This window comes from Bombus affinis, chromosome 11 (assembly GCF_024516045.1).
Source record: "Bombus affinis isolate iyBomAffi1 chromosome 11, iyBomAffi1.2, whole genome shotgun sequence".
In the NCBI taxonomy this organism is placed as follows: domain Eukaryota; kingdom Metazoa; phylum Arthropoda; class Insecta; order Hymenoptera; family Apidae; genus Bombus; species Bombus affinis.
Genome location: NC_066354.1, coordinates 11,440,704 through 11,467,010, shown reverse-complemented (window position 1 = coordinate 11,467,010; position 26,307 = coordinate 11,440,704). Strand labels below are relative to the sequence as shown.

The window sequence follows — 26,307 nt, the reverse complement described above, 5'->3', positions numbered from 1 at the left end:
TTGGATTTCTGTCGGCCGCACGCGCCACTCTGCTAGCCGCTAGAGAACGTATATCGATCCCTGGCCCCCCAAAATGCGTGGCTACCGGACACTACCGGAGATTTTAGTTAAACAAATAAGCCCGAACGACCCTCGTCGCGCCAGCCGACGTTGCTCAACGTACGGAACGTTTTCGAAATCAATTTCTTCCGATTTTCGCGCGTCGTTACGCGTCTCTAAAGAAGAAGACGAAAGGCGAAACGTCCGATTTGAACGTCGATACGTTGCGTCCTCGACGATGCCCGAACGGACGATAGTCGTCGTTTCTGCTCTCGGCCGGCGTTAAGACGATTCGTCGTTCGCTGCCTGCTCTCTCTTGTCTCTTCCGATACAGAGTCGTTAAGAAATATATACGAGCCATCTTGCGCATTAAATTTCGTTTACCAGTTCGCGATACCGCGAAATAAGACGCGGAACTCGATCGACGCTCGATCGAACCTAATCGTCCTTAAAAATAATTCACCGTTACAAAGTTACGCTTCGACTTTTGAGCAGGATTTTTGTTTGTCCGTCGTATCGGCGATACCGCGTGATTATCCGGTCGATCGACGCTTCGATTCGACCGGCTGTTCGGAATCTTACCTAACGGAAGATTCGACTTCGGTGGCCAGGTAGAACGCGTCAATTTGCTTAACGATATTCTTACAAGCTCGAGCGAGCGCGATCCACCCCCGTGTTCGCGCTTCGTTTCGACGGAACGTTGAACCCGTCGTTCCTCTCCGGGCTTCCATTGTCCCGGCCCATCGTCCACCTTTCATCGACGATAGTCTCGAAACTTTGTCGAAAGATTCGTAAACGGCTAGCATCGTTCCTTTCCATCGCGTTGCTCGTAGTTTGCTATCTTCGCGAGTTGGAAGATCTATTATTAATCTCTCTCTCAAGTATATTTCACGAAATCTCGCTCAAAGGCGCCAGTCCATCTTCGTTCAGCGATTCGTTGAACGACAGGAAACTCGATCAACGATTTACAACTCGTACGTTCGATACACGAAATATCGATCTACGCCGAGAGTGACGCACGGTGGACAAGTTTTCATCGATTTTCCATCGTAACTGGATGCGTGGCGTCGCGTAAACAAATTCGATCGGTGTTTGGTGTCTCGAGTGGTATTTCTTTCCCGAGGCGGGCACGGACTGACAGGCTGAGAATACGTTCTCACAGACATAATAATAATTCGGGACTTCATCGTCGGACCTCCCGTGCTCGATGACGTAGCACTTTGCGCGGCTAAATCGCTCCTTTTGTCCCGGTAGAGACGCGTCCGTTCTTGACAGCTCTTCGCCAACTGACAAGGGATGGACTGCTCGTTGGGTTTCAGTAGCTCGAATTCAGAGGGCCGATCTTCGCTCTCCCTTCGCTCGCCTCTTCTCTCGCGGCGTGTCTCGCGTGCCTCTCGTCTCCTCTTCGCGATCCTCCACGGATTCCAACGGGATAAATTATCTCGAACCGTTCTTCACGACGTAGGCCGACGGCGAACTGAACCTTCTTCGGTAACCAAGCGCGCAACGATGCGCACCGAACGTTCTCCTATAATGCAAGATCGACCGAGAGAATACCGCTGTACGATGAAAGCATACGAGGAAGCAACGAAGAAACTATCGTCGCGTTGTGTGCCGCGCGAGCTTCCTACGGAACCGTCTTTCTCATACTGTTTTATTTTATTTTATTTTTTTTTTTTTTTTTTCTATCTAATCTATCTATGGTAGAGCGATGCCCGACGTAATAATAATCGCGACGTAAAATATAAAAGTACACGATTACTTTCCTTCGTATTGCTATTTTGTGTTCGACTTCAACTACGAAACAAAAAAACAACGTATCGCCATTGATATTTTCAATGCTCTGTTATAGTCTCGCGGCTGATGGGCGCCGCGGCGGCGGGCGCCGGGACCAACATGGCCGGCTGCCCTGTGGGCCAGTCAATGGGCGACGTGACCAAGTCGTCAGGTATGGGAGTGGGCGTCGGCGTCGGCGTCGGTGTCGGCATGGGCGTCGGCGCCATGCAATTCCCCCACCTTCCCCAAAGACGAAAGCGTCGCGTTCTGTTCACTCAGCAGCAGGTTCACGAGCTCGAGAGGCGGTTCAAGCAGCAGAAATACCTGAGCGCGCCCGAACGGGAACACCTAGCCGCCCTAATTCACCTTACGCCCACTCAGGTACGTGTTAAATGTTTTTCTTCTTGGTTTGCCGTCGGCCGTGCAGCGTCGATCACGCTGCACGATCCATCGGTTCTACGATCGATTTGCCGTTCAACGTTCGATCCGAACGCGAAATTGTCAAAATTTAGTCCACCACCGATGGAAGCAGGTCCGCGAAAGAAAAGTAGCGATTCTTTCGTTACGCGGTAGGTAGATACCGGACATTTTCGGTCGTTTCCACGGCTTTAGCCACGTTACAAGCCACGTTTTCTCCGCGATCTCGTCGCCTCGATGAAAACATAAAATATCAAGCTTTCCTTATCGTTCGAATAATCTTCTCGCTGGTCGCTTTTAAATTTCCTCTTGCGTCGTAAATCATCGGTACGCGTAACGTTCAACACGCCCAATTACGATGTAGCGACAACGTCATCCATCTCGATTTCGATCAGCCGGATCGGTCTAGCTGCTTCTGCTACCAGAATTCGACGCTTGAAATTCCGCGTACACGCTTACACGTCTACACGCTTACACGCTTACAGGCTTGCACACACGTACACGATGAGGATTAATTGCTGAGAGGAGATTAATCGCAGAGAGCAGGTGGTGGGTGTACGCGTGGGTGTATCTACGTCTCTCGGCCAATCGGATCGATCGACCTCAGGGGCGTTGGTTGCGTCGGAGTTGTTAGCCGGAAATGTCGAGGCGACTGCCGACGAATAGACGTTCGATTACCGCTATAAACGGGCTTCCGAACGCTCGAAAATTCCCGAAATTAGCCAATATGTTTCGAGCGATCGTTAAACCGTCGGGCCACCGTCTATCCACGTAGTTGATGCGATTTAGGATAAATGTCGAGTATTCGCGGCGTTCCCACGATTCTACGTCGCTTTCGTCCTTGTTCTTTGCTTTATTCGTGTATTTCGTAGCGGATGGTTGGTATAGCAAAGTGCAAACACGTTGTCGAAGATCGTTCTTGGTAGAATTTTTCAGGAAAGTAGATATCGGCCATGTTTGAGCGATGTTCGACGCGTTAAAATCGGACAATTTGACACGTCCGCTAACTTTAGCGGCCAGACTGTTAAGCAAATCGTGGAGGACGATGCCAATACGTCGGAAATAGCCGTGGAAGAGGTGTGTTTGTTCGAAGAACGAAAAATGGAATTCGACCAGGTAGGATCGTCAGCCAGAGCGTCGTTCGCCGAACTCAACGGCACGTAAATATTATCTTAGGAAGCCGAAATTTTTCTCTATTGCCGGTTCTTGATCGCCACCGATTAAAGATGCGACGAGTCTCGCAAAAGTAAACGTAAACTGCTCCTTAAAGGTAAATCGCCTCGAAAGGCCATAGAAAATTAATTATCCCAGCTAAAGCTCTTCCTATACATTGATTATTCGTCGAAAAATACCCTTGCGACGATATACTTTACCTATTTGTTCCTTTGGCTTTTATTATCTCTTATCGAATTAAACTGCTGTTCGGCGTGTTTCCCATGTTCGTAATACGTTTTAACGCGTTTAATTAGACTAATGTCGTTGTGGTTTCGTTCGTACGTGGGCCGATTTGATCGGCTCGAGCGAATCGTTTCGGCGGTCGCCGTTTAAAGCGGTCCGCCAGAAACAGATTTTAACGAGCAATCTTCATTGGGCAGACAGGTCTGCTCGGTACGATGCGGCAGTCTGGCAACGATAAATAATTGTTGCGCGGCTCATTGGTTGCATCCTGGTCGCTCGTCCCCTCGTTCAGTCTGCCGTTTTGTCTACCGCGCGTCTCTCCGTTCAATCCGCTCGTCGTTCATCTAGTACTTTCGACCTACGATCATTCATAAACGTCGTATCTCGAACGAACTTTCCGTCTTTCTACGATTATCAACCAGAAAAATGCGACAAAAGCGACCGACTTACCATTTTCTCGGTCGATACGATATAGCAGATATCGCGTTGTCGAGTATCGTATTAACGTAGTATCGCGGCATATAGCATTAACGTAGTACTACGTTCTTTCATAAAACGCTCGAGACAAGCTTCGTTCTCCAGAGTCTAAAGGGACTTTGTTCTACGAAAACTACTTCATCCCCTCGTTCTTCTCTCCTCCCTTTTCTTTAACAACTCATCGTCGTCACTATCGTCGTCGTCGTCGTCGTCGTCATCGTCAACCTCGAGCCTATCTATCCATTCTTTTCGCTAACTCCGAGAAGAGAATCGAAACAAGACTTTGAACGCAAGCTATGCCGAGCGGAAGGTGCGCGCTCGCGCGTTGCTCCCTAAACCGGAAGTCGTCGGGGCTCCCCCGAGTCCGTGACTCGGTGAAATCTATGCGGAATCGGGCGCGGAAGTTCTCAAAGAGGGCTGATTGCAATCAGCCGCGGATTTTCGCGTGCTTTCGCCAGGGGCGAGCCCGCTGTTGTGCGCTCGCGCGCACCTAAGTTTCGATAACGAGTTTCGGACTCGATGGTACTCGGATCTCGCCCGAGCCGTGAATGCTGGCCACGAAGGCCAGCCTCGGAAGCGGGACGCGGAAAGAGACGTTCGAAGGAGAGATAGCGAAGCAGAGAAAGAGATACGAAACGCTGCTGGGAGTTGATGGTTTTATACATGTACGTGTGTGTACACGTGTATATCTGTATATATTCTTACGTGTGTGCGCACTTATATGTATATATATATAGCGGACTCTTGAACTTCTGGGGACAAATAGAGACCAAACGAGCTCCCGGTTTGTCGTATATACGTGTACATGTACTGTGTGTGTGCGTGTGTATCTGCGCCGCCACCCTGCGGTACCATCCACTTACGGCCACTCGAAGTCTACGTACGAAGTCGTGCTCTCCGTAGGTAGCCCACGATGGCTGCACGGGGAGACTAACGAATCATTATGTGAGAGCTCTGTGAATCTTACGTGCCCTCGCGCCGTCTCGAAAGCGATATTAAGCGAGGAAAGGTCGGAAGAAGTGGAGCATGGTCGCGTTGCTACGAGCGGCAGAAGCGTTTTCGCCAAGCGGAGACTCGCGCGGTGCTCGAACATTATCGGTAATTGTTGTTCCGATCGTCCGAGTTCCGTTGTTTGTTCTTCTTCCTCTTTTTCTTTCTCTTCGAAAGATTCTATGAGAAATTTTTTGGATAAGTTTCATACGGAACCACGTAGGATGTCTATCGCTTCTTTGAAGTGCTATACAAACTCCGAGATTACGTTCCACTCCGTTCTGAAAGGAGATTGACGACGTTCGGGTTACCTGCTCGTTTTGAAAACATATCACGGACATACAGCTTCGTGTCGTACGAGAAAATCTTTTTTATCGCGTGTTTACTTCCTTCCGTTCGAAAACAATCTAGAAAATCCTCGAATCAAAATTTGCGATACTCGAGGCTCGATTAATTTACGGATAAATCTGTTTCCTTGGATCGAGATAATTTTTGCAAGCGTACTGCGACGTTTAAAGACAGCTGAAAATCCGTGAAAGCTTGCAAGTTACGTTCGAGGTAGTCGAGTTAAATGAGAAGACAGACGGAGATTTTTTCATCGCGAGAAAAGGCTATTGCGGACTCGACGGTCCTCGAGGAAGATTCTTTGGGACGCGATCGAGAATCGATACCGAATTAACGAGTCGAACGACGTAACGAACGGAAAGAAGATATACCGATCTGCGCTCTTCGAGACACTCGAGCCACGAGTTCGACGCGAGCACACTTTCGAGAGCTTGCGAAGAATCGAGAGATGCCAAAAAAAAAAGAAAAAAGAAAAAAAAAGAGAAAAAGGAAGGAGGAAGGAGAAGCAAGCAGAAAAGAAAAAAAAAAGGAATTTTCCGCCTGTCGTTTGCCCGATCGACGGGCCAAAGTGCCGCATCGATCGTTTCCGGGAGAACGTCACGCAAAATCGACCCCGTTTCGAGTAACGAGACGAGCACTCGACGAACGACGACGAGGAGCACCGATTCCTTTCTGCTCGTTCAGCTCGATGACGATGGGTCCCGATGAGAACACAGCGATAGAGAATCTCGATCGTTCTCTCGTTGTCGCGTCCGTTGTTTCCGTCGTCATTTTGGTTTACGATTTCTCCACGAATCTTAACCGAAAAACGTAGCTTAGATTTCTCGCTGCCTTTCGATTTTTCTCTTCTTCTTCTTCCATAACCGTAGCAGTTCCCCGGGAACGTTACATCGCTCGACCTGAGATAAATTTACTCGTTTCGTCGTTTCTACGTTTAAGCGTGATCGATTCCGGAACGTTATCCTCGAGACCCGACAAATGACGTTTAAAGAGATAACGAGGTCGTGTCACGCGTGAAAAGAGAAGATCCGCGATCCTGTCGATCGTTTCGCCGAGGCGTTTCGCGTGTTTGCGCGACATTGAACTCGCATAGTCCTGTTCGGTGTTCCTCCTATTGGGGTTGCCGTATAAAGTCGAAGAGGGTAGATTCGGTGGTAGGCAAACCCATTATTACGATTATCTCCGTGGTTGAATCGCGAGGCTCGTGCGCCGAGTTGTCACGGTTCGTTCGAACCTACCCCTTCTTCTTTTCACCCTCGTCTTGCTTTTTTTCCGGGCGAGCATTTTTCCGACGAGAAATCTTCTTCGCTGAAAAATCTTCATCCTCCTATCTTTGTTCCTCGTTGCGTATCTTACCGCGCAGGAAAGACGCATTACACGCTTTTTTCTATCCAACTATAATTTCTTACGGTAGAGTAATATTCCATTATTTCGACTATACCTATCGTTTCTTCCGACGATAAAACATCCATGTCCGTGTAGAACGTAGATATTCGGCTATCGATAGTCTCTGCACGTTGCGATTGCGTAATATTTAGACAGAAAACATTCGATCCAATTGATCCTGAAATTCGAACATTAAATTTACCGTGCCAGTCGACTTTTATGTCGCCAGATAAGGGACAATTTACGTAAGGACAAGATAAAATACCTTAAAAGCTCGAGCTATTCGTAAACAGTATTAAAGGCTCCTTCGATGGACGAGCAAATTTATAGCGAGCTTGGCCAGATCCGCCCTTTGCATGTGCATATAGAACCATCTAATATTCCTTTCTAATCTATACACAGCATGCGAAACGTTTATACAGGGTTGCTCGAAGGTGGAACAATATTTGCGAAGCAGCTTTCTCGTCGAATTTCCTTTCTTTCGTGGCTAAAATATAAATAGAATCTTTGCGAAGAAAGGACCGAAATCTCGAGCAATAAAAATACTCTTTCTCTTTTAATCTTGTAAGAGGAATTCGCGATGGTGTTTTTAAACTTTCGTGGTTTCGCTAGCTCGCGTTTCCTTTATTTTCAAAGTATCCATTTACCTTCCAAAGTCCTTTTTATCGATGGATCGACGCTAAGACGATAAACGTAAATCCATCGCGATGGAAATGCTCGACCGGCCAAAATCCTATTTCGAAGTTGGATGTTTACGTCGAAGCACCTTGACTCGATTGTCCCGGTATTCGACGCGACGCGACGCGACGTTCGAAACGTTTCATTCGCTGGCCGAAAGCCGTAGCAGAAGGAGAGCCAGTGGACGATCTGGCTGGCGCTAACAATAACGTCAATCGTCATTGTTCAAGAGGAAACAATGGAAGGCGAGCGGCGATTGTTTCGTCCACCGGTTTCGAGACTCGCGAATTCCGCACTTCGGTGATTTTTCATTAATCCGCGATCTCGCCTGAACTTTGCGGTTTCTATTAATTATTTAACTTTTGATCAGACTCGCCGCACGTTTTTTGCACTTTAATTAATGTCTCCCTCTTTCGCCATGCTCGCCAGCCGCGCGGCAGGCCGTCTAAATTCCCCTTGATATAAATTCTCTCTCTCTCCCTCTCTCCTTCATTTCCATCACGTTTCATTTTTTTCTTTTTCCTTTCTCTTTCCTTTTTTTACTTCCTTCTAATTAACTTCTCTCTCCTGCACAGGTCGGTCTTTCGCGTTTTAACGAGCTTTAAACTCGTTGTAACTCACCGGGCATAATTTGCGGAGACCCGTTGCGCGGCCTCTCGCGATTAAATTGTTGCGATCAATTTCGTGCTTCGAATTGCTCGTTTAATTCGTCCACGTAGCCACCGATTAATTATGCATCCTGGTTGACGTTGGTTTCTCGTGCCGTTTTCTTCGTTCCCATTTTCCGCTCTGCCTTCTTCCTCCGCGATTATCGGATGCGATATGACGGCTAGTTTCACCGAAAAGTCGTTGCAGGCTGCTCTAAAAGGCATTATCGCGCGTATCGAGTCCGCGTGGTCTCGATTCTCGAATTACGCAACCGTTGAGACATAACGATACGCCGTTTCGTTTGGCAAAGCGATCCTAAAAAGCTTAGGAGTTTTAAGCGAGTGTCGAAGAAAGTAAAAAGTTGACGATAAATGCTAGAAAAGAACGTGGTTGTATGAAATATGTTCGAGGCAGGTTGATGGCATTCGGTAGGTATCTTTCGTTCGAATCCGATACCGATCAACCGTTCGAAATTTCCAGCTTAAAAAAGGGGTGAAATCCAGAATGTAACTGAGAAAGAACGAGATAACCAGCCTGGAGGGACATAGCGAAAAAGAGAAAAAGAGAGAGGAAGGCGGGCCAGAGGGAGTGTAATTTGCCTCTAATGCGGCACTCGACGAAGCAGCTGGCTCTCCTCTTCTCCATTCGCCGGTCGGCCGCAACCGGTAACAGTAGTGATAATAATAACAATACCGGCAACAATGCCAGGAGTGGCCAGCCATTGTAACAATGGGGAGACTGCACTTGGAGTAACAATGCGAGCGCAAAATGGAGGGACGCATCTGTGTGTCCCGCGCCAAGGAGACACGGGGAGTAGGGGATGATGCGACGAAGAGGAAGAAGAGAGTGATGGGGGGGGGGAGAGAGGGGCAGCGTCGTCCCAAAGCCGGGAAACGGATCTTCGACTGGACGAAACACCCGTGGAAAAGCGTCGGCCGTGAAAATTTTCGACAACCACGAGTAAAGCTATTTACGTGCTAGGATCGCTGCGTCGACCCTGCCTCTTGGTACAAGAAATTAATTAACGAGAAAACGGCTGATGCGTCTGGCCTGCGATTTCCATCAAAAACTGTTTAACATCGTTGTTCGTGACGATTATTTCAAAAACGTTGCTTAAATTAGGTACCCTAGACTCGTCGAGATTTCTGACAGATATTTACGAGCTACGTAGTCGAGGAACGGAGATGTACCTTCTTTAGGTTCTATATTCGAAGATATCGGAAGTGATCTTGGAGGATCGAGGCGAGCATGCGCGCGTCCCACGCGTGAAATTCCTTTGGTGACGAAATGCGTGCGGTTAATTGGACGTCGTGGAACGCGTGCGCGTATCTCTCGAGTGCACTCACGGCTCCCTCGCATAATAACGCACGCATGAATATGTCGTCGGCTTTTGCGGCCGCCCCCGCGTCATACCGCGCCATCGCCACGCACACCGGCAGCATGTGGCCGGCGTAATTGCGTTCCTCTCTTTTTCCTCGTCTTCCCATGGAACCTACAGGTCACTGCAAAAGTCGGTGATCGGTTACAAGCACTCGAGGGTAGCGGCATCGACGACCCGAGAAAAGAACGAATCTGTATAAGTCTATCAGGCACGTAGAAACGTGGTAAAGAAGAAGCGTCGTTATTTGACGCGCAACGACCGATCTCGACTAGCTTAATTTACCAATCGATTTTCGACGAGGTAACAGCCGAGTTGGCAGATTTTAAGCTTTACGTGCTTCGAAAATCTCTCTGTAAAAGTTTTAGATTAGACGAGGTTACGTTTGTAAGGTAGCGATATCGACGGAATACTAGAAACCTCGCATAAACGGTGCATCGATCGCAACGGAAAGAATTCCGCGAGTGTTTCTAAGCAGTCTCTCCAGCTGTTTGAAAATAATCGGCAACGATCGTTCTCCCAGTGCGGACAGACCCACGCGATACAGCCGTCGTCTTACGAGTTTTTCGCCGTGTTTGCGTCAATTATCGCGACGAAGAGGCAGCTTTACGAGTGTATTGTAAATACACTCGAACGTGCCTGTCGCGTAATACGCCACCAATTTCTTTTTGCGCTACGCGTACTGTAGAACTGCGCGGACCCGTTCTTTTGTAATCCCGCTGCACCTCCGCTGGGACGGTATGCGAGGGTGCATACATTTTGAACCGCAAACATCCGCTTCCCGGGCTATTGGATCATCCCTGGCGTGAAACGACGAAGAAATTAGAGGGCGGAGAAGTGCGATCAGGAGCAAAAAGGCTGGTGAAATGGTCCTCGCGATTTCATCAAATCTTCTTCCTTAAATTGTTTAGACCTTTGTAAATGCAATTGATCGGATACGATTCTCTCTCTATCTCTCTCCTTCCATGTAAAGTATTCTACGATTAGAAAAATTATCCTTTCGAATATACAAAGGGCGTGAACGCAAAAGTTAGGCATTTTGGAGAAATTTAAAGCATGTATTCCACCCTCCATCGTCGAGGAACGAGGAAGAGACGTTTGTTCGTTCACGTTGAACGCGAATTAGTTCGCTCGCTCGTTCGAGAGAAACTGGAAAGTCATTTCTATTTGCCGGGCCGTAGACCCCAGGTTTTCAGACATCCGACTAGTAATCGGTAAGTCATCCCCGGCCGATGGTATTGAGTTAAAACAACAAAAGGGAGGCGGGAATCGTGTTTGCCCACGGGCCACCACTCAGAAGAGTCAACACGGGACAATTAACAGCCCTAATCATAATTTGACGTTGCTTGATCCTGGTATTCGCAAGCTCATCGTTGTGGTTCCTTGCACTTTACGGTGGAAACACATCTGTGACTAAAGTCAAGCCTCGCAAATGTAATCCCTTTTTCCTGCGGTTTTTTCCTTCGCGCCAACTCCCTCCGCAAATAATTGTAATCGTCGATTCAATAGAAGAATATAGTTGGTAGTAACGAAGGGATATATCCGAGATTCTAAAACAGCCCTTTTCATTCGCTTATATATTACACGCTGTTTATAAAAGACAAAACTTCGGTATCCCATTTAATAGAGATAAAAATCGAAAGACGCGTGACTTACGCGCCAGCTCGATTACACCAAGAGAATAGGAAGGAAGAGAGAAAGGAAGGAATATCGACATCCTCCGTACACCCCTAACAACAATAGATTAGAGAAGACAATCAGCCGCGCTGCCCGAGGCAAGCGGATGCGTTCAGAAACGGTTCGGAACACCTCGAGTGGCAATTCTCGTCAATTACACGCGTCTTTCTTTCGAGCAACATCGAAACGAGCCCCGTGAATTCTGCAGTAGCCCGAGGCTGCATGGGGTTTCCAGCGGATAATCCGACGAAAGTTGGTGTCGGATGAAATTGCCCGAGGAAACAGTTAGCGAGGCCACGAAGGGTGGCGACGCCCGATACCACTCGGTTGCTTACGATGGTGGTGGTGGTGGTGGTGGTGGTGATTTTGCGTGAACCCTCAATGTACGCGACGTAATGACGTTACGCTAACTTGATCAATCGTCCACTTTAACCGCATACTCCCTGCCGGAACGGATGTACGAACTCCGGCCTCTGTCGAACATAAGCCAAACAGGTACTCCATGTTCCTCCCAAATGTTACATGTTCTCCGCCGCGCTTTGATGAACTGCCCTCTGGATTTATCGCTATTCGATACGCTAATTAATGTCGAAGTAAGAGACGAATAGTCGGTGCGGAAGCGACTTCGTGTCGAATGAATGATCGCCGGTTAAAAGCTGGAAATGTTCAAAGTGGAATCGAATCGTTCAAATAACAGCGAAACGGAACAAAGTTCAGGATTGATCGGTTCTGATGTCCGTATCTATGGTGGAAAAGAATTCGTTTAAAAAGGTTTACGTTCGTTGAAACAGGAGCTTCGAAAGCTTCTGTATAGCTTCTGCGTGATCTATTATAGCATGTTAGGACAAGGCAGTTATTTTGGTTGCGACTTCTTGAAAATGTTGACTCTACGGTCGATATTAAGTCGTCAACCTTAAATCAGCCGTGAAAAAGCTCGTTACTGTCAATTAGCTCGAAGGAACGTGTCGACGACAGGTCTTTGTCGGCGGACCTTTTAGGATGTACGCGGAAGAGAAGAAAAGCGCAGGGTGTTCGCAAATCCGCTCGAACGGTTACGGGAGGCGTTTCATTTACCTGGCTGAACGAGAGTTAACCACGAGTTAATCGAAAGTTAAAGTTAAGCTCCCCCTTTCTCGGTGTTGAGTAAACCTCGGTCGGACCCCTGCGGGCCCTGCTGCCTTTTTGCACCGGATTCGCCGTACCCATTGAAAATAAACAAGTTGTTCCTCCTTTCCTTTCGTTCGTTTCGTACAAGCAACCGTTTGATAGATTATTTTTTCCGAAAGAATAGGTTCTATATTTAACGATCGCAAGAACGGAAAATATAATAGACAATAAATTTTTCGATTCCCTTCAAAGTAAAAGTCGCGTACCGTCGAAGGTGATATCGAGTCGTCCAGTTATTCGTAAGCTCGACTTGGTTTAGTAAACTTTATAGACACGAAAGTTGCTCTCCTGGTCGAGAATCGGCATTCGCCACGAATTTCTTTCCTCCGTGGTCTGCGAGTACACACCAGTTATATCCCTATCTCGTTCAACTTTCTTTGTTTACACACCGCGCCGTTGCGGGAGCGACGGACAAACGGACTGACGGACAGGCCGTTCCCTTGAAATAACAATTCTCTCCGACAGTTCATCCCGCCTTCGTCTCGTCGGATCTTTCACTGTCGTTGCCTATACGTTTATAGCTCGAACACGATCGCGGATATCGATACGTGCTCAAGACGAATTGCCAGAAATTACAAATATTCCGGATAATATATTCCCCGTTCTTTGTATAGCGTCGATCGTTCGATTAAAATCTCATCTCGAAAGATCTCACGACGCGAGTCATGATCTACGGATTGGAAAAGTTGCTGGAAAGGAGTCTGGCGGAAAACGCGAAAACGGTAACAAGGTTTTACCCAGGACAAAAGGAACGGCGAAACGAGCGGGTGACGCGCGAAAGTGGAGAATGCAAGAACGCGTCGAGGCAAGCAAGGCTGTTTGTAGACCTCTCAAAGTCGCCGCACGCCCGAAACTCCACGGGCTTCGACGAGTGGATTATCGGTGGAAAAGGAATTAACGAATGGGAGCGGCGAGAGAGTACTTGCCTCGTCTAGTACCTCTTCGTGGCTTTTAGATAAGGTCTCTCCGCCCTACGCATCAGTCGTACTACAAAACACACGCGGAAAGTCGCGCGGAAGGGCTCACCACCGGCGGATTCAAAGCGCTTTTCTTCGCGACCTTCGCTCCTTCCCTTTCTTTCCGTTGTTTACAACCAGTCGTCACCTTCTTCCATTATGAGCGATTTATGCGCGTTATACTTGCTGCTGGAAACGAGCTGAATCAATCGGACCCGACGTTTCCAATGGAAAATTTTGATCTCGTAAAGCGCAATCAAATACAGATGGCACTGAAGATGTATTTGCAAAATGTAAATGCCGTCCACGGTTCTCGAAGATGAATTTCCATAGTATCGTCAACCATCATTGCCGTCTTCTCGCTAACAGCTTCGATAACAGATTAAAACTGAAAGCATAACTAATTTTACTCGGGAAACCATTTAAAAAAATAATACAAGCATTAGAGTTTAGAAGGACATAGAAGACTACTTAGCAAACGAGTAAACTGTATACTTACTCGCTCATCGGTACTCGACGCTCGCAACAGTTGTTGATTTTTCCCCATAACGCTCGATTCAAGAGCCAACTCGTAAAAGACGATAAACTAAAACATCGATTATTGTAACAGGCGGCAGGTACAAGTATTCCTGGAAATATCGTAATGGGTAATCACTGGAGAGAAGGGCAATTGGAAAATCGTGTTCGCCATAGAACGATCGGTATTCGTGGCGTACACGCGAGGCGGCGAACGAGCGCTGCCTCGAAGGGGGAACAAGAATTTTCGAGGGTGGTCGATCCCGCTAATATTCAAAGAATTAGACAGACGGTGGCAGGCTCTCGAGACACGGTCTACTGCGCGGGGGCCCCTTAAAGTGCTTTCGTTGCATTCTACGGCGCGCATAACTCCGACAATGGGGGTTACACGGGGCGGCTACGCACGGGGATTGCAGCGGGTTACAAGCACTCGAGCAGGAGGTTACAGGCGAGGCAACATATAGGTCGGACTCGCCTTTGATACGCGCGATAAAGATCGGGCTTAGGCGTACCTTTCACACATGCCTCTAATTTACTCCTTTGTCCTCCTTTTTTCAAATCGTTCGATCTGCCGTCTCCTTATCTTCGCGAATACATCCCTGCTCTATTCGCTCGCGCTAATCCTTGTACACACGTTGCCGTGGAAAGAGTTTGCCTTTTGGAAAAAGCAAAATTAAACGATCGACTTAACAGTTTTACCGGATCATCACAGATATGCTCGCAATACTCGTATAACGTTCGAAACGTGGCCAACAGTTTAACGCGAGCGACGTTATCCTAGGAAGCTCGCGTTAAGGATTAAATCGGCCGACAGAAACGGAGGGCATTGTTTTCGTCGCTCGACGACAATGCCACGATGATCGGGGCGCGCCCCTGTGAACGTGGCATAATCTACAATACGGATTATAACGCGCCGCTGTCATAAGCAGATGCCGATTTCGATCCCGTCCGCACGGCCGGCTTCCCTAATCGCGTTCAATTGCCGTAAAAGCGATTTTGAACGAGAGCACGACTGCTCCTAGGCCCGAACTTCGTAAAACTGCTGCGTTTTCCTTTTGACATCGTGCATGGAAGAGATTAAACCGGCGGAACTTCCGCTTCTGGCTATTCGATCGGCGGAAATTTGGTATTTCGGCATCCATTTTGTGGTTCTGAAATTGCCGGATGAAATAGAATTAAAATCCGCAGGCTTTTTAACAGAAAGAAAAGATTTTTATTCTTTATTTTCCTTATCTATTTTATCAATTAAAATTTGAGAAAAAAAATGTAAAATAAAACACGTATTAAAAAGAAATCGATGGCGAGGCGTGAAAAGATCGTTGTTCAAAGTATCTAGCAAAGTGAGCGAAGCGTTAAATCCCTCTCGTAGAAATAACAAACTTATAATAACCACGGATTATGAATTTAAGGGGACCACGAATCGTTCCAGATTACTTGAAACGTACACACGCGACAAAAGGCTCCCCCTTGTAAAAATATTTCAGTTCCTACCTGGTGACAGTTTGCGCGTCAAAGATGCGTCCCAGCTTTTTTAAGAAACGGGAAAAAGGAAAATTCGACTCGAAGCATCTGGTATCGCGATCCGAACTCTGGTTCCTCTTGATATTTTCAAGTTTTATTTGTTTCGGAAATGTGGAAAAGATATTCACGTTAGCATAGGCTTTATACGGGCATTCTTTTTTCTAATTTCTTTTTTCTAATTTCTGCCAATAAAATTCCATACTAATAGGAACAATTCCTTTCTCACGTTACAGGTGAAAATATGGTTTCAAAATCACCGATACAAGTGCAAGAGGCAAGCGAAGGAGAAGGCGATGGCCGAACAGAATGCTCAAAATCAGGTAACTACCTGTTAAAAAAAGAGATATAAAGATATTAGTCCGAATACATCGAACGAGTCGCGCGAACAAAATTGCAACGTCGAAGAAAGACATTTCTAGAAAAAGACAGAGTAAAAAAGAGAAGGAAGGCAGAGAGAGAGGGGTCAAGGATTAAATTAAACTCTGTCGTTCGACCGTTTCTCGTGTGATAATAATACGCGTCCTCGATAGATCGGATTTCCCGAGGGATTTCGAAACGGCGAGACACACGACAAAATATCGAGCGTTTCGAAATGAAATGCTTTTAAATGAAAAATATTCCGGACGCGGCGCGGATCCTCGCATCCACATCGTATTTCGTTTCGAGTGGGCCACTCGACCGACTCGAAGCGATTCTGCATTCATTTCGTTATTCCAGCCGAAATTTTTGCAGGAATACCGACCTCCCTGCAACATAAAATCGTCTGTGTTAAACACGTAATTACCACGATGTTTCAGCGACTGGCTGTTGCAATATGATTTCTATTTTTTACCTCTATTTCTTTGTTTTCGTTTTCCTCCGTCCTTTTCCGTGTGTATCTCGTTACGTTTTTTAACGTTTTTCATCATCTAACGAGCGACGGAATTCCGTTTGAGTTTCCGTCGAGCTCACGATTCATCGACCAGTAATACCGACCATGTACGTAGAATGGTAAGCAAATTACAAGGTTCGAAGCCTAGGTGAAATAACTGCAGAATATCGGTACATCTACGTTAATGTCGTTGCCTGAGAAGGTTTAATATAACGCGTACATAAGTCTATACGTAAAATCACGGCGATGAGAAAAACGTAATTTCGATCCATTAAATTCCGCCTATAACGGACAAAGATAGTTTCAAAGTTATGGATTTCGAAAGCGCACGAATCCGACAATATTATTTCGCTCCCATAGAAATCTCCCTTCTCTACCCTTCCCTTTCTCTCTTCTCCCTTCTTTTATCGGTTCTAATAATGACGCGCCAGATTCCCGAGATATCGTAATTGCGAGTTCAAAACGTGCCCTGTCTCCATCTCGTCGCACGCACTGACGAATACGAATCGTCTGTGCCAGCGGCTGCCTCTCCTCCTCTGCAATAACATTCAAAAGAGATGTCGGAAGACGGCGATCGTGCCGATACACGCAGATCCGTCCCGATGAATACATTACAGCCGGGTACGAACGAGTATGCGAGATCACGGATGTCCCGGCATGCATTAGCGGCAAATCGTCCGATTCGAGTTAGCGGGAATCGGCGTGTCGTGTCGTTTCGCTCACGCTGAAAATCATTTTCGTGTCAACATGACGTCGATTATTTGTTCTCCGTCGGTTTTTTGCGCTTCGAAATGAATTTCTTGCACGGTCACGGAACGTGTAACACGCTTCTTGGAAATGTTTTTTAGTCGTTTCTATCCAGCTACTTCGTTAACGTTTCCTTTTTCCCTATTCCTCCACACCGGTGTGTTTCGTTCGTGCTAAAAATATTTTTTTAAAGAATACCTGTACCAACACGAGCTACACTCCACGCGGAATGGCGTTTCGACGTAAGCGGATTTTCATAGCGCTTTTTTCGGTCACCGTCGACTTTCACCGTTTCATCGAATTTCGATGGCAACGAGCATACGCGTCGAGCGATTTTCGTGCAAAACCACTTTCGCGGGTGACGGGGATCAAAGTCATTCTCCGTGTTTCGATCCGTCCTCGATATCGTGTTATTATCGTGTACGCGGCATATCCAGCTTTGCGACGCGACGGCCATCTGCTCTCATATTGGATCTCAAATTTCGATCTTTATATATATATACTACCTTAGATTTAAAATCACCTTTAGATAACTTTTGCTCTTCGTCCACGCGATCCATCTTTTAGAACGTCGTTCGTGTGTGACAGGTAGTTTCCCGAACAACACTCGCACAGTGTATCAATTTCAATTTCGATGTTCAAGCGCGTAACAAACAGAGTTATGTATTTAGATCGCGATCGATCTTGTCCCTAAGTAGGGTCGACGTAGTCGCCGCCAAGCGGCGGCTCGTAAACACCCATAGAACATTAATGGTGCTGAAAGTTATCCGGTGGCCCGATCTGTAAACCGTCCTTTCCCCTCGATTCGTCCACGCTAGGACGAGCAGCCGCCCCATAATTTACTCGTTAGTTTTTCGTGGTCCCCGTAGACTCTGTTTCCATTCATCTCTGTATCGTATTCCCTATCTTTTTTTCTCGCTTCTTTCTCTTCTTCTATAGCGTGGCGACTCGTCGTATCTCTCTCTATTTCTCCATAACAGCGAAGGTACCGTAATCTCTATTTCAATTCAATACCGCGTTTACTATTTCTCCTCGTTCTCCGTACGGCATTTTCATTCTATTATCTCGATCTGCTCGATGGTACGTGTAATTGGATGGCCAGAATCGCGTGCACACCACGACGCGAAATTGCAACATACGCATTGGGCGTGGCAGTTACGGTATTATTAGCGTTTCGTACAATAGCGATACCTCCCATAGATAGTTTTCTTAATAGAGAAACTAGATCTTTCGCGTAAACAGAGCTTTCTCCCGCCGAGTACGTCCCACGATAGAGCAGCTGCTATGCTTCGTTGAGCGACCGTCGCTGTTTCCACCATTTCTCGCAATTAATTTCTTCTTACGAGCCATTTATGTTATCCCTGTAAGAAAACAAACGCATTAGGTATCCGTATCAAATAAGTACATACCTTCCTTCTTATTGTCGTTGTTTTCCGACTATCAGAGTATTCCTTCCAAAAAATTATCATAGGATTTGTTGCGAGTTCGAAGGGGTTAGGTTGGGAAATCTGTAATTTTCAAATTAGCAGAAATTACTTACGAATATTTGTTAGCACATAGGAAAATTGTTAACAGCGAATAGAATTAATCATTTACGGAGTTTAAAACACCATGCGACGGAGACGTAGCAGTTACGACGGTAACGTCGTCGTCGACGTTGACGACGAGTTGGCAGCCAGAGCTCCGATTTTTTCCCCCTTTTTCCCCTTTCTTTCGTTTTATTCCATTTCCTCCCCTCGCGGCGGTAAAAAAATTTCAAGTGGCAGCGCGAGCGAGCGAACACGAGAAAAGGAAAGAGAAAGAAAAAGACGGGGCAGAGAGAGAGAGAGAGAGAGAGAGAGAGAGAGAGAGAGAGCGGGCGAGAAGGAGAAGTAGAAAGAAAAAGAGAAAGAGAAAGAGCGAACGAGAGAGGAGAAGGGTGGAGAGGTATCCTGCAGGGAGCGCGGAAACGGGTGCTCGAGGACCGGTCGCCATCTTGCCGTGAGTACAGTCATGCACAACACCTGGACGCGAATCGGGGTTACCAATACTACTACCATTGATATCGATTAACCCTCCCCTGGAGACGCGAGCCGCCGATCTTTCGACCCATCGATTGTAACTTCGCGTCGCGATCGAGATTAAGCTGAACGCCTGCGACGTATTTATCTCTAGACCGTGGAGATAGCGAATCGTTCGAAAGTAACGGAGCCGCTTTGATCGAATTTTACTCTGTTCGTCTCGTCAACCGGCGAGGATACAGCGAAATTGAAATTTTCTCGCTTTAAGATACGATGGAACGAATACAAGATAATCGCATCGATTGTTCTGTCTTCGGCGGAATATAACTATTCGAGTCGATGGTATATTCGTACGCGTTCAAACGAATTTGCCAGAGTTCTAAAAAATTTGTCGTTAACTCTCAATACCAGCCTTGCGACGGAAGACAGAAATCTCAATTCGTCTTTTATACGTTTATCGGGAAATATAGGAATCGCAGGAGGAGAAATCGGTGGCCTGGTTTTTACGCTTTTTTGGGAGGGAGAAGGCGCGAGAGCTGTTTGCCGGGTATCGACAGATCGCCTAATGTAATTACACTCGTGGTAAAACATCGGTTATTAAATTTAAAAACCACTTCCTCGTTTACGGAACCCATTGAATTCCATTCGTCGCGGAAATGAGAGGTCCCGGCAGAAATCTTTTAATATCTCTTCTCGTGGTTCTTTGTTCGACCGAGGCTTCTGTAAAGAAACGAGACGTAGACGGCCGTCGCGTCGGGCTGGTCCGTTTCATGGTGGTAGTGGTTTTAGCGGAGGAGGAGGAGGAGGAGGAGGAGGAACGAAGGAGGGAAAAAGCTGTGCCACTGGTAGAGCCCAGCTTTTAGTTAATTATATCAGTTTCGACGATGACGAATGTTTTTCCACGAGAGATGCATTCGGGTGAAAGTCAGTGGCGCGCGCGAGCGGCACATTTAGATATTCGGTCTTGAACATCGGCCGCCACCGCGTAGACGTTTCAAGTACAATTTATTTTGCGCGTATCTCTGCCCTCGTTCCTTGTCCTCGTGATATATTAAAGGAATTAAACGTCCTGTAGAGGGTACCTTTTGAAAAATCTGATCATCGCCGGAGCAGATTCTTCGCCAGCCGTGTCTTTCCTCTTCCGTTCATCTTCTTCGGATTCGTCTCTTTCTCGATACGTGGAATAAAAGGTTGCATACATTTACCCGATTCGTATGATTGTATTCGCAAATTATGGTTAACATTTATACGTAAAACGCAAGATTCTAGAATAGAATCTGGTATAGAATACCAACGATACACCTTTCGCTCCCTCGAAGGTAGAAATAAAAAATAGAATCTCGGTCGAGTCCTTAACCTAAACGGCAAACGGTAACGACGATCGCTTCCGTGCAAGAAATATATATGTATATGTATATGTATATATATATACGTATTGTACATACCGTTAAAAGGGGACGGTGTTGCACGAAGGGGGAGAGGGAAATCCACGCGTAATATGTTTCCCGAGAATCCAATCGCGGCCGCGCGATCACGGCAACATTGAGGCTCATTATGCGTGGCGCAGTGGTCGCCGCTCATAAACACGTACTACTCCGTTCCTAAGCACGGCCATTTTCGCCGGAAATCGCTTAACGCGCGTTGAAGTGGCTAAAGTGGCGTGACGCGTGACGCGCGCGCCGACCGTCATGCGTTTAGCGTAATCGTCACTTTGTCAGCGTGAAGTGCACGGCATGCCTGCACTTATGTTCGCGGCCAGCAACGTGCGCGTAAGTTCGTGTCGGCCACTCGAATCGAATCGTCGTTACACACTCCACCCCCGTTGTTTCCTTTCGCGTAGGTACGGATTTGGTTACCGAATCGTTACGATCGCAGAAGAATTTATTCTCCGGACGTTTCATGCACGAATCCCTAAAATAGTTATGCAAGAATAGAATCGAGATATAGGATATCGTACGTAGTAGATCAAGCGAACGACGATGGTCGTACTCTTATTAAAAATTACGCCTTGTTGCTTTACCCGCAGCTTCTGCGTTCGCTCGACTTTCCATCCTTTCAAACTTCATTCGAGCGTTGCACCTTCTGTAACGCGAATATATACTCGTATTTATAATGTCGCAAGAATCTTTTTAACGGGTACTAAGCGATCTTCGTTAAAAGTAACTTCTCTTTTATCTTTACTCGCCGCTTTCGCTGTCTTAAAATATGGAGGACGAAGCACGAGGTACTTGAAGATCTATCTGACATCAACCCTCGACCAAAGTCAAGCTTCGTAATAGCTTTACAAAGAATAAAATCTCTGATAACCAAGAAAAGACATTCGTCTCTGCAATTCTCCGTTCGATTTTCTTAAAAATGATCCAACCAGCGTGAATCCATCGGTCGAAATAGGCGTTATTTCCGAGCGGTCACGATCATATTATTAAAGCGTCGCTGGCGTGGAGATCGAAGAGGAATGTCGTGTACCGAATGTTGATACAGCTGAGTGGTCGTCCCGGCAGGTACTCGGCCGGCTTGCTTCGGCTTCTGTTTGGCATGCCGTGGGGTCCCGCTCGTCGTATTGAATCCCCGCGGACAGTAACGCGGGGAGACAAGGGACAGCGGTTCTCGATGTTGACGCGGCTCGACAGAGCCCTGGCTAGAATCCTGTGGTCCACGGTAGCTGGTGCTGTTTATTCGTAATGTGTGTGTGTGTGTGTGTGTGTGTGTGTGTGTGTGAGTGAGAGAAAGAGAGAGGGAGAGAGAGGGAGAGAGGGAGAGAGAGAGAGAGAGAGAGAGAGTCTCCGGCTGCTAAAGTACGAGTATGCTCGAATGCTGATCACGAGGTATCGCGCGGGTTAAGTACCTGTGCCTACCGAGCCCACGTGTTTGCTTGGAACACAGAAGCCGAGCCACGACGTCGTCCCACGTCTTCTTTACGGTTCGTCGTACGCAGCCTGTGCACCTACGTGTGGATTGAGTTTACATACCGGTGGATCGGGTAGACTAGGCTGTCGTTTCTCTTAGATGAACGATGATGTCAGAAATTCCAGGCGAAGTTCGGGTTGTTCTCCATTTCTCGATGCAAATAAGAAATTAATTCCACGGCAATAGTTCAAGATTTAAGTCAACGATTTACGCATCCTGCGTCATCGTCGTGCTGGCTATTTTTCAAATATTCTTCGGTCGGATTTCGTATTCTGTTTAAAACGTTCGCGTCGTAAAACTTGCAAATACTGGAACTGAAAGCTACTATCGAAAGAACGATCCAAAGAACGACGCTATTTTTATGTTACAGAGCGCTAGTTCGCCGCGACGAGTGGCTGTGCCGGTGCTCGTGAAGGACGGAAAGCCATGCGGAAGCGGTGGCGGAGGAGGAAACGAGGGCAGCCGCGGTGGACCAAGCGCGGCCTTGGCGAGTCCAGCCCCTCACATGACCGCGGCGTCGAGCCCTCACGGTTCTCATCACGCGGCCTCCTCGGTGCCTCATCACTCGGTGGTCGGTGTGAACCACGTGATAACGTCCAGCCAGAGTCTTCAGCATTGCTCGTACCCGAGAACCGGTACCCAGCAGAGCATGCAGCAGCAACAGCAACCGCAATGCGGTGCGTACCTGCCATTCCAAGGACGGGCTTGGTAGTACATGCCATCCGCGGCGGGGGCTAATCCCTCCGTCGCAGGTCCAGCTGCCTGGTATCCTATGGAAGACAGCCCCTAGAAAGAGTCCTGTGTCGCGTACTCCGATCTGTGCGAGTCGTTTCTAGAACAGCTTACCTGGCCTGGATCATTGGAATCGAACGACGAGACCGATCTAGGGGAGACTGTCTTTCCTTGGTGACGAATACTCGTCGCAGACACTGGAAAAAGACTCGGTGTGAAATTGGTTTATCGAGACGATACGTCTGCTTGTTTGGAGACGCAGACACGTTTAGCGATTTGTCCAACGGACAAAGATGAACTGGTTGTTCGAGGGATATGTAAGACGAGAAAATACTGCGCGAACCGCAGGACGGTTATAATCGGAGTCGGTGATCAACGCGAATGTCCCTCTCTCGTATAGGGTCTGAAATGTGCGAATCGCTCGAGTATCGGTCGCACGTCTGGATCAACGGAGGCTTCGAAGAAGTTGGATCTCGATGGATCTGAAAAATTTGAAAATACGAATAAGTTTCGTAGATACAAAGTACTTATATCAGTTTTCTCGTTCGTTTTGACAATTATTATAGAGATAACGGTTCTGTTTCCCGTTGAGTTCGAAGATCTGTCTTACGGAAACGGTCCTTCCAAATTCGTAGAACGTCCAAATTTCGAGGCATATTCAATTTGATTCTACGTTGCGAAAGAAATTTGATATCTGCAAGAACGGAAACGAGTGTGAAACTTGCGAGAACCTTACTTGTTCATCGAGAAACGAAATCTTGACAACGAGTACCGCTGGAAAATGTGTCGGACTACTTACTATTCCGTCATCTGCTTGTCCTCACAGGCTAACCACGTACAAGACAAAGACTAGGAGTAATCAGAACGATAATTCGATGTCGAGGATGTCGGTACTAATCCGATTTTAACTTTGACCTTTGTCCGCAGCGATGAAATCCCTGCGAATAAATAAAAATCCTATTTTACGTTCGTTAATTCGTATAAAATAATATAGCCTCAACTAAAGAGAATTTCTATTTTAAACATCAATTGAATTCCAATTACACGAAGGCTAACATCCTTGACAAAGTTATTTTCTAAATTAAGAATATCGAGGGTTCCAGAGTCACTCGAATGGACGGAACAGAGTAATTAATTTTAATATTAGAAAGTTTGTTAACAAATTTGCTTTTATGTACGACCAAAGAGGCAACGTCGGTGGATGTGCGAGCGAAACGTCGAAGCGGATCGCAGAAGCGCGGATAATCTGGCCAGTACACTCGAAACGCGTCGATTCCAATTGCGAGAAACCGTACACCGGTTGTGTGCATTGCGTGTGTCATCGGAGACGCACTCTCGCAACACTGTTGCGTTGCAACAACACGTATCTATCATCGAGGAGGATTCGCATTTCCGGTGGATAGGAGCTCCTCGATGTGGACCAGTTACGAACGGTCGAACGCTAACTTGAAATTTTCAATTGTTCCAGTTATTCCATTCTAATGGGCCAAAGAGAAAAACAAAAATATATCCAAATTAATTCGTGCATCTTCTTGTAAACAAGAAAAGATAATGCGCATTACGTGGCAAATTTTTTTTTTTATATATATAAAGATTTGAAATGGAAGGAATAGAAATTTTCAGCAAATTTGGACGCGATTATAAATTAACTTGGAACAATTATAATTTGAGGAAAGTGAATCGTGTTAGGGATCGGTGCTTGCTTAACGCGATACTAAGAATTTCTGATAGGTCGAGTATCTTTCACGACAAATTACGGAATTGAGCCATTCGATTGACACTGGTTCTAGGATACGTCGATTACCAATAAATCTGGAAAGCTACCAGAGCAAGGAACCATCCATTTGGATTACGCGACAATGAGGTAAACCCGAAAGCAACAAATAGAAAGAAAATTTTATATGCGTTTGTACAGTTTAATAGCGTTTCTTTTGTATTTTATCAATTATGTATCTATCTTGAATTATTTACAAATCTATCGTGCTCTCTCTCGAATAATTTGATTCAAGATCAAAATTAACGATTCGAATCACGATTCAAGTTCATCCTTATACGGATCGATCGCCTATTGCACTCGAACGAATCTAAAATTTTCACGAACGTGAAAATCCAAGTTACAGAAACCAAAAGTTTTACGGATTTATAAATTTGTTGCCATCGAGTTTCGAAAAGCTTACTTCGTCGCGCATCCTAATTACGGAACAAAGAACAATTCATAGTCAGAAAACGACGATAAAGAACACTTATTATCCGAATCTAACGACAAGCCACAAACTCGTTCTCTTACAATGCTTCGCATAAATACACGAACCCGCGATTTTCTTTGAAATGTGAACCACGATTTCTTGGATTCTACGAGCGAATGACTCGGTGAAACGGAATCTATTCGCGGTGAAAAGGATGAGCGGTAAAAGATCGACCAATCGCCTGCCAGTCGGAGGTACATCCGCGAATCACGTAGTGAAATAGTATTCTTTCGATTTTCACGATTCCGAGCGGCAGAGTCGAAAAAGGCGGAGGTGAAAGAGCACGAGCATGACTTACATCAGAGTCGTAAGAGTCGAAACGGATTAATCGACCAAGCGCGTGGTTTGTTCAATTGAACGACTCGGATCCAACGTTTCCTTTCTTTCTCTTCGCATGGAAACGATGAAACCGTGTCGCGAGCGTGTTTCAGGCGGATACGTCGAGCCGGAGGCACGCGTGTACATAGTTAGAGATGTATATTACGGCGTATTTCTCGCATCCGTCGCGAAATTGTGACGCGGTTTGCTTGTGCAGAAGAGAGAATCGATTTTCCACGGTCGACAACGACGACGAAGACGAAAACAAAACGTGCCGAATGTAAAAAGAAGAGCGAGAGAGAGAGAGAGAAAGAGAGAAAAAAAGGCGGTGTGCGCGCTGTGATAATGAGGTCACAGGTGTGAATCCGATGGTGTAAATATAATGTGTGGTATGCTGGTGTTTAGGCGCATACGCGACGAAGACGACGCGAGAAAGAATTATAAAAAGAAATGGTAGAAGTCGGCTCCAAAGTTGAAAAGCGGTGAATTTCGACGACGACGCCGGTAAGGAACATTCACGTTCTACTGTAAACGATTTAGCAAACTCGAGCATTATCGACATTAATATAACACACACACACACACACACACACACATATACAAAGACGCGCATACATGTACACACTGATTACACGGTACATACGTACACAGGTACACAAAAGCGTAAAAGTATAACGATTGACGAATAGCGAGTAGCGTGTGACGGTGAAGAAAATTAGAGATTATTACAAAGTTTTGTAAATAACGACAGAGATATTAATAAAACGATACTTATTCAAAGGAACGAGCATGTTGTGTGGAATACGCCGAAAAGCGTGTCGATCCTATCCTATCCTATCCCATCTTCTCTGTGTTTCTCTTTCTTTCCTTCTCCTCCTCCCCCCCCCCCCGTCTCCCGCTTCTTGTTAACCTCCGAGGGGTTGGACAAAGAATCGAATACATCTGAATGGGGCACGGATTGACACGAGTCCGAAAGCGCTGATCGTCGAGATTCAGCAAGTCATCGAAATGCCGAGGCGACCGTTTCCTTTGTATTATCCGACTCGGTCTATTTTTTAACATCCCTCGTGCAAATAAAAAGACACAAACTTAGGGGAAAAGTACGAATAAAATTCTA

General features: G+C 46.5%; 1 protein-coding gene and 1 long non-coding RNA gene across 5 annotated transcripts in view; one reads left to right on the top strand and one right to left on the bottom strand.

The window, feature by feature from the left end:
• The window catches only part of LOC126922239 (homeobox protein Nkx-2.4-like), a 30,249-nt gene extending 4,275 nt beyond the window's left edge, over window positions 1–25,974 (top strand). Inside the window, exons 2-4 of the mRNA XM_050734674.1 lie at window positions 1,892–2,196; window positions 15,603–15,689; window positions 22,265–25,974. Coding sequence (XP_050590631.1) covers window positions 1,892–2,196; window positions 15,603–15,689; window positions 22,265–22,606 — 734 coding nt within the window. The 3' untranslated portion in view covers window positions 22,607–25,974. The remainder of the gene's footprint in view (window positions 1–1,891; window positions 2,197–15,602; window positions 15,690–22,264) is intronic.
• LOC126922315 (uncharacterized) lies at window positions 10,583–22,268 on the bottom strand. Of its 4 annotated transcripts, none has more exons than XR_007712704.1 (3): window positions 18,397–22,268; window positions 16,202–18,348; window positions 10,583–16,115 (listed from the first exon to the last, which is right to left on the bottom strand). It is a non-coding gene; the product is annotated as an uncharacterized LOC126922315 (long non-coding RNA). The 4 variants fall into 4 exon arrangements; XR_007712703.1 differs by having other exon boundaries at window positions 10,583–18,348; window positions 18,397–18,495; window positions 20,070–22,268; XR_007712705.1 differs by having other exon boundaries at window positions 10,583–18,348; window positions 18,397–20,344; window positions 20,433–22,268.
• Window positions 25,975–26,307: the final 333 nt, after the last annotated feature.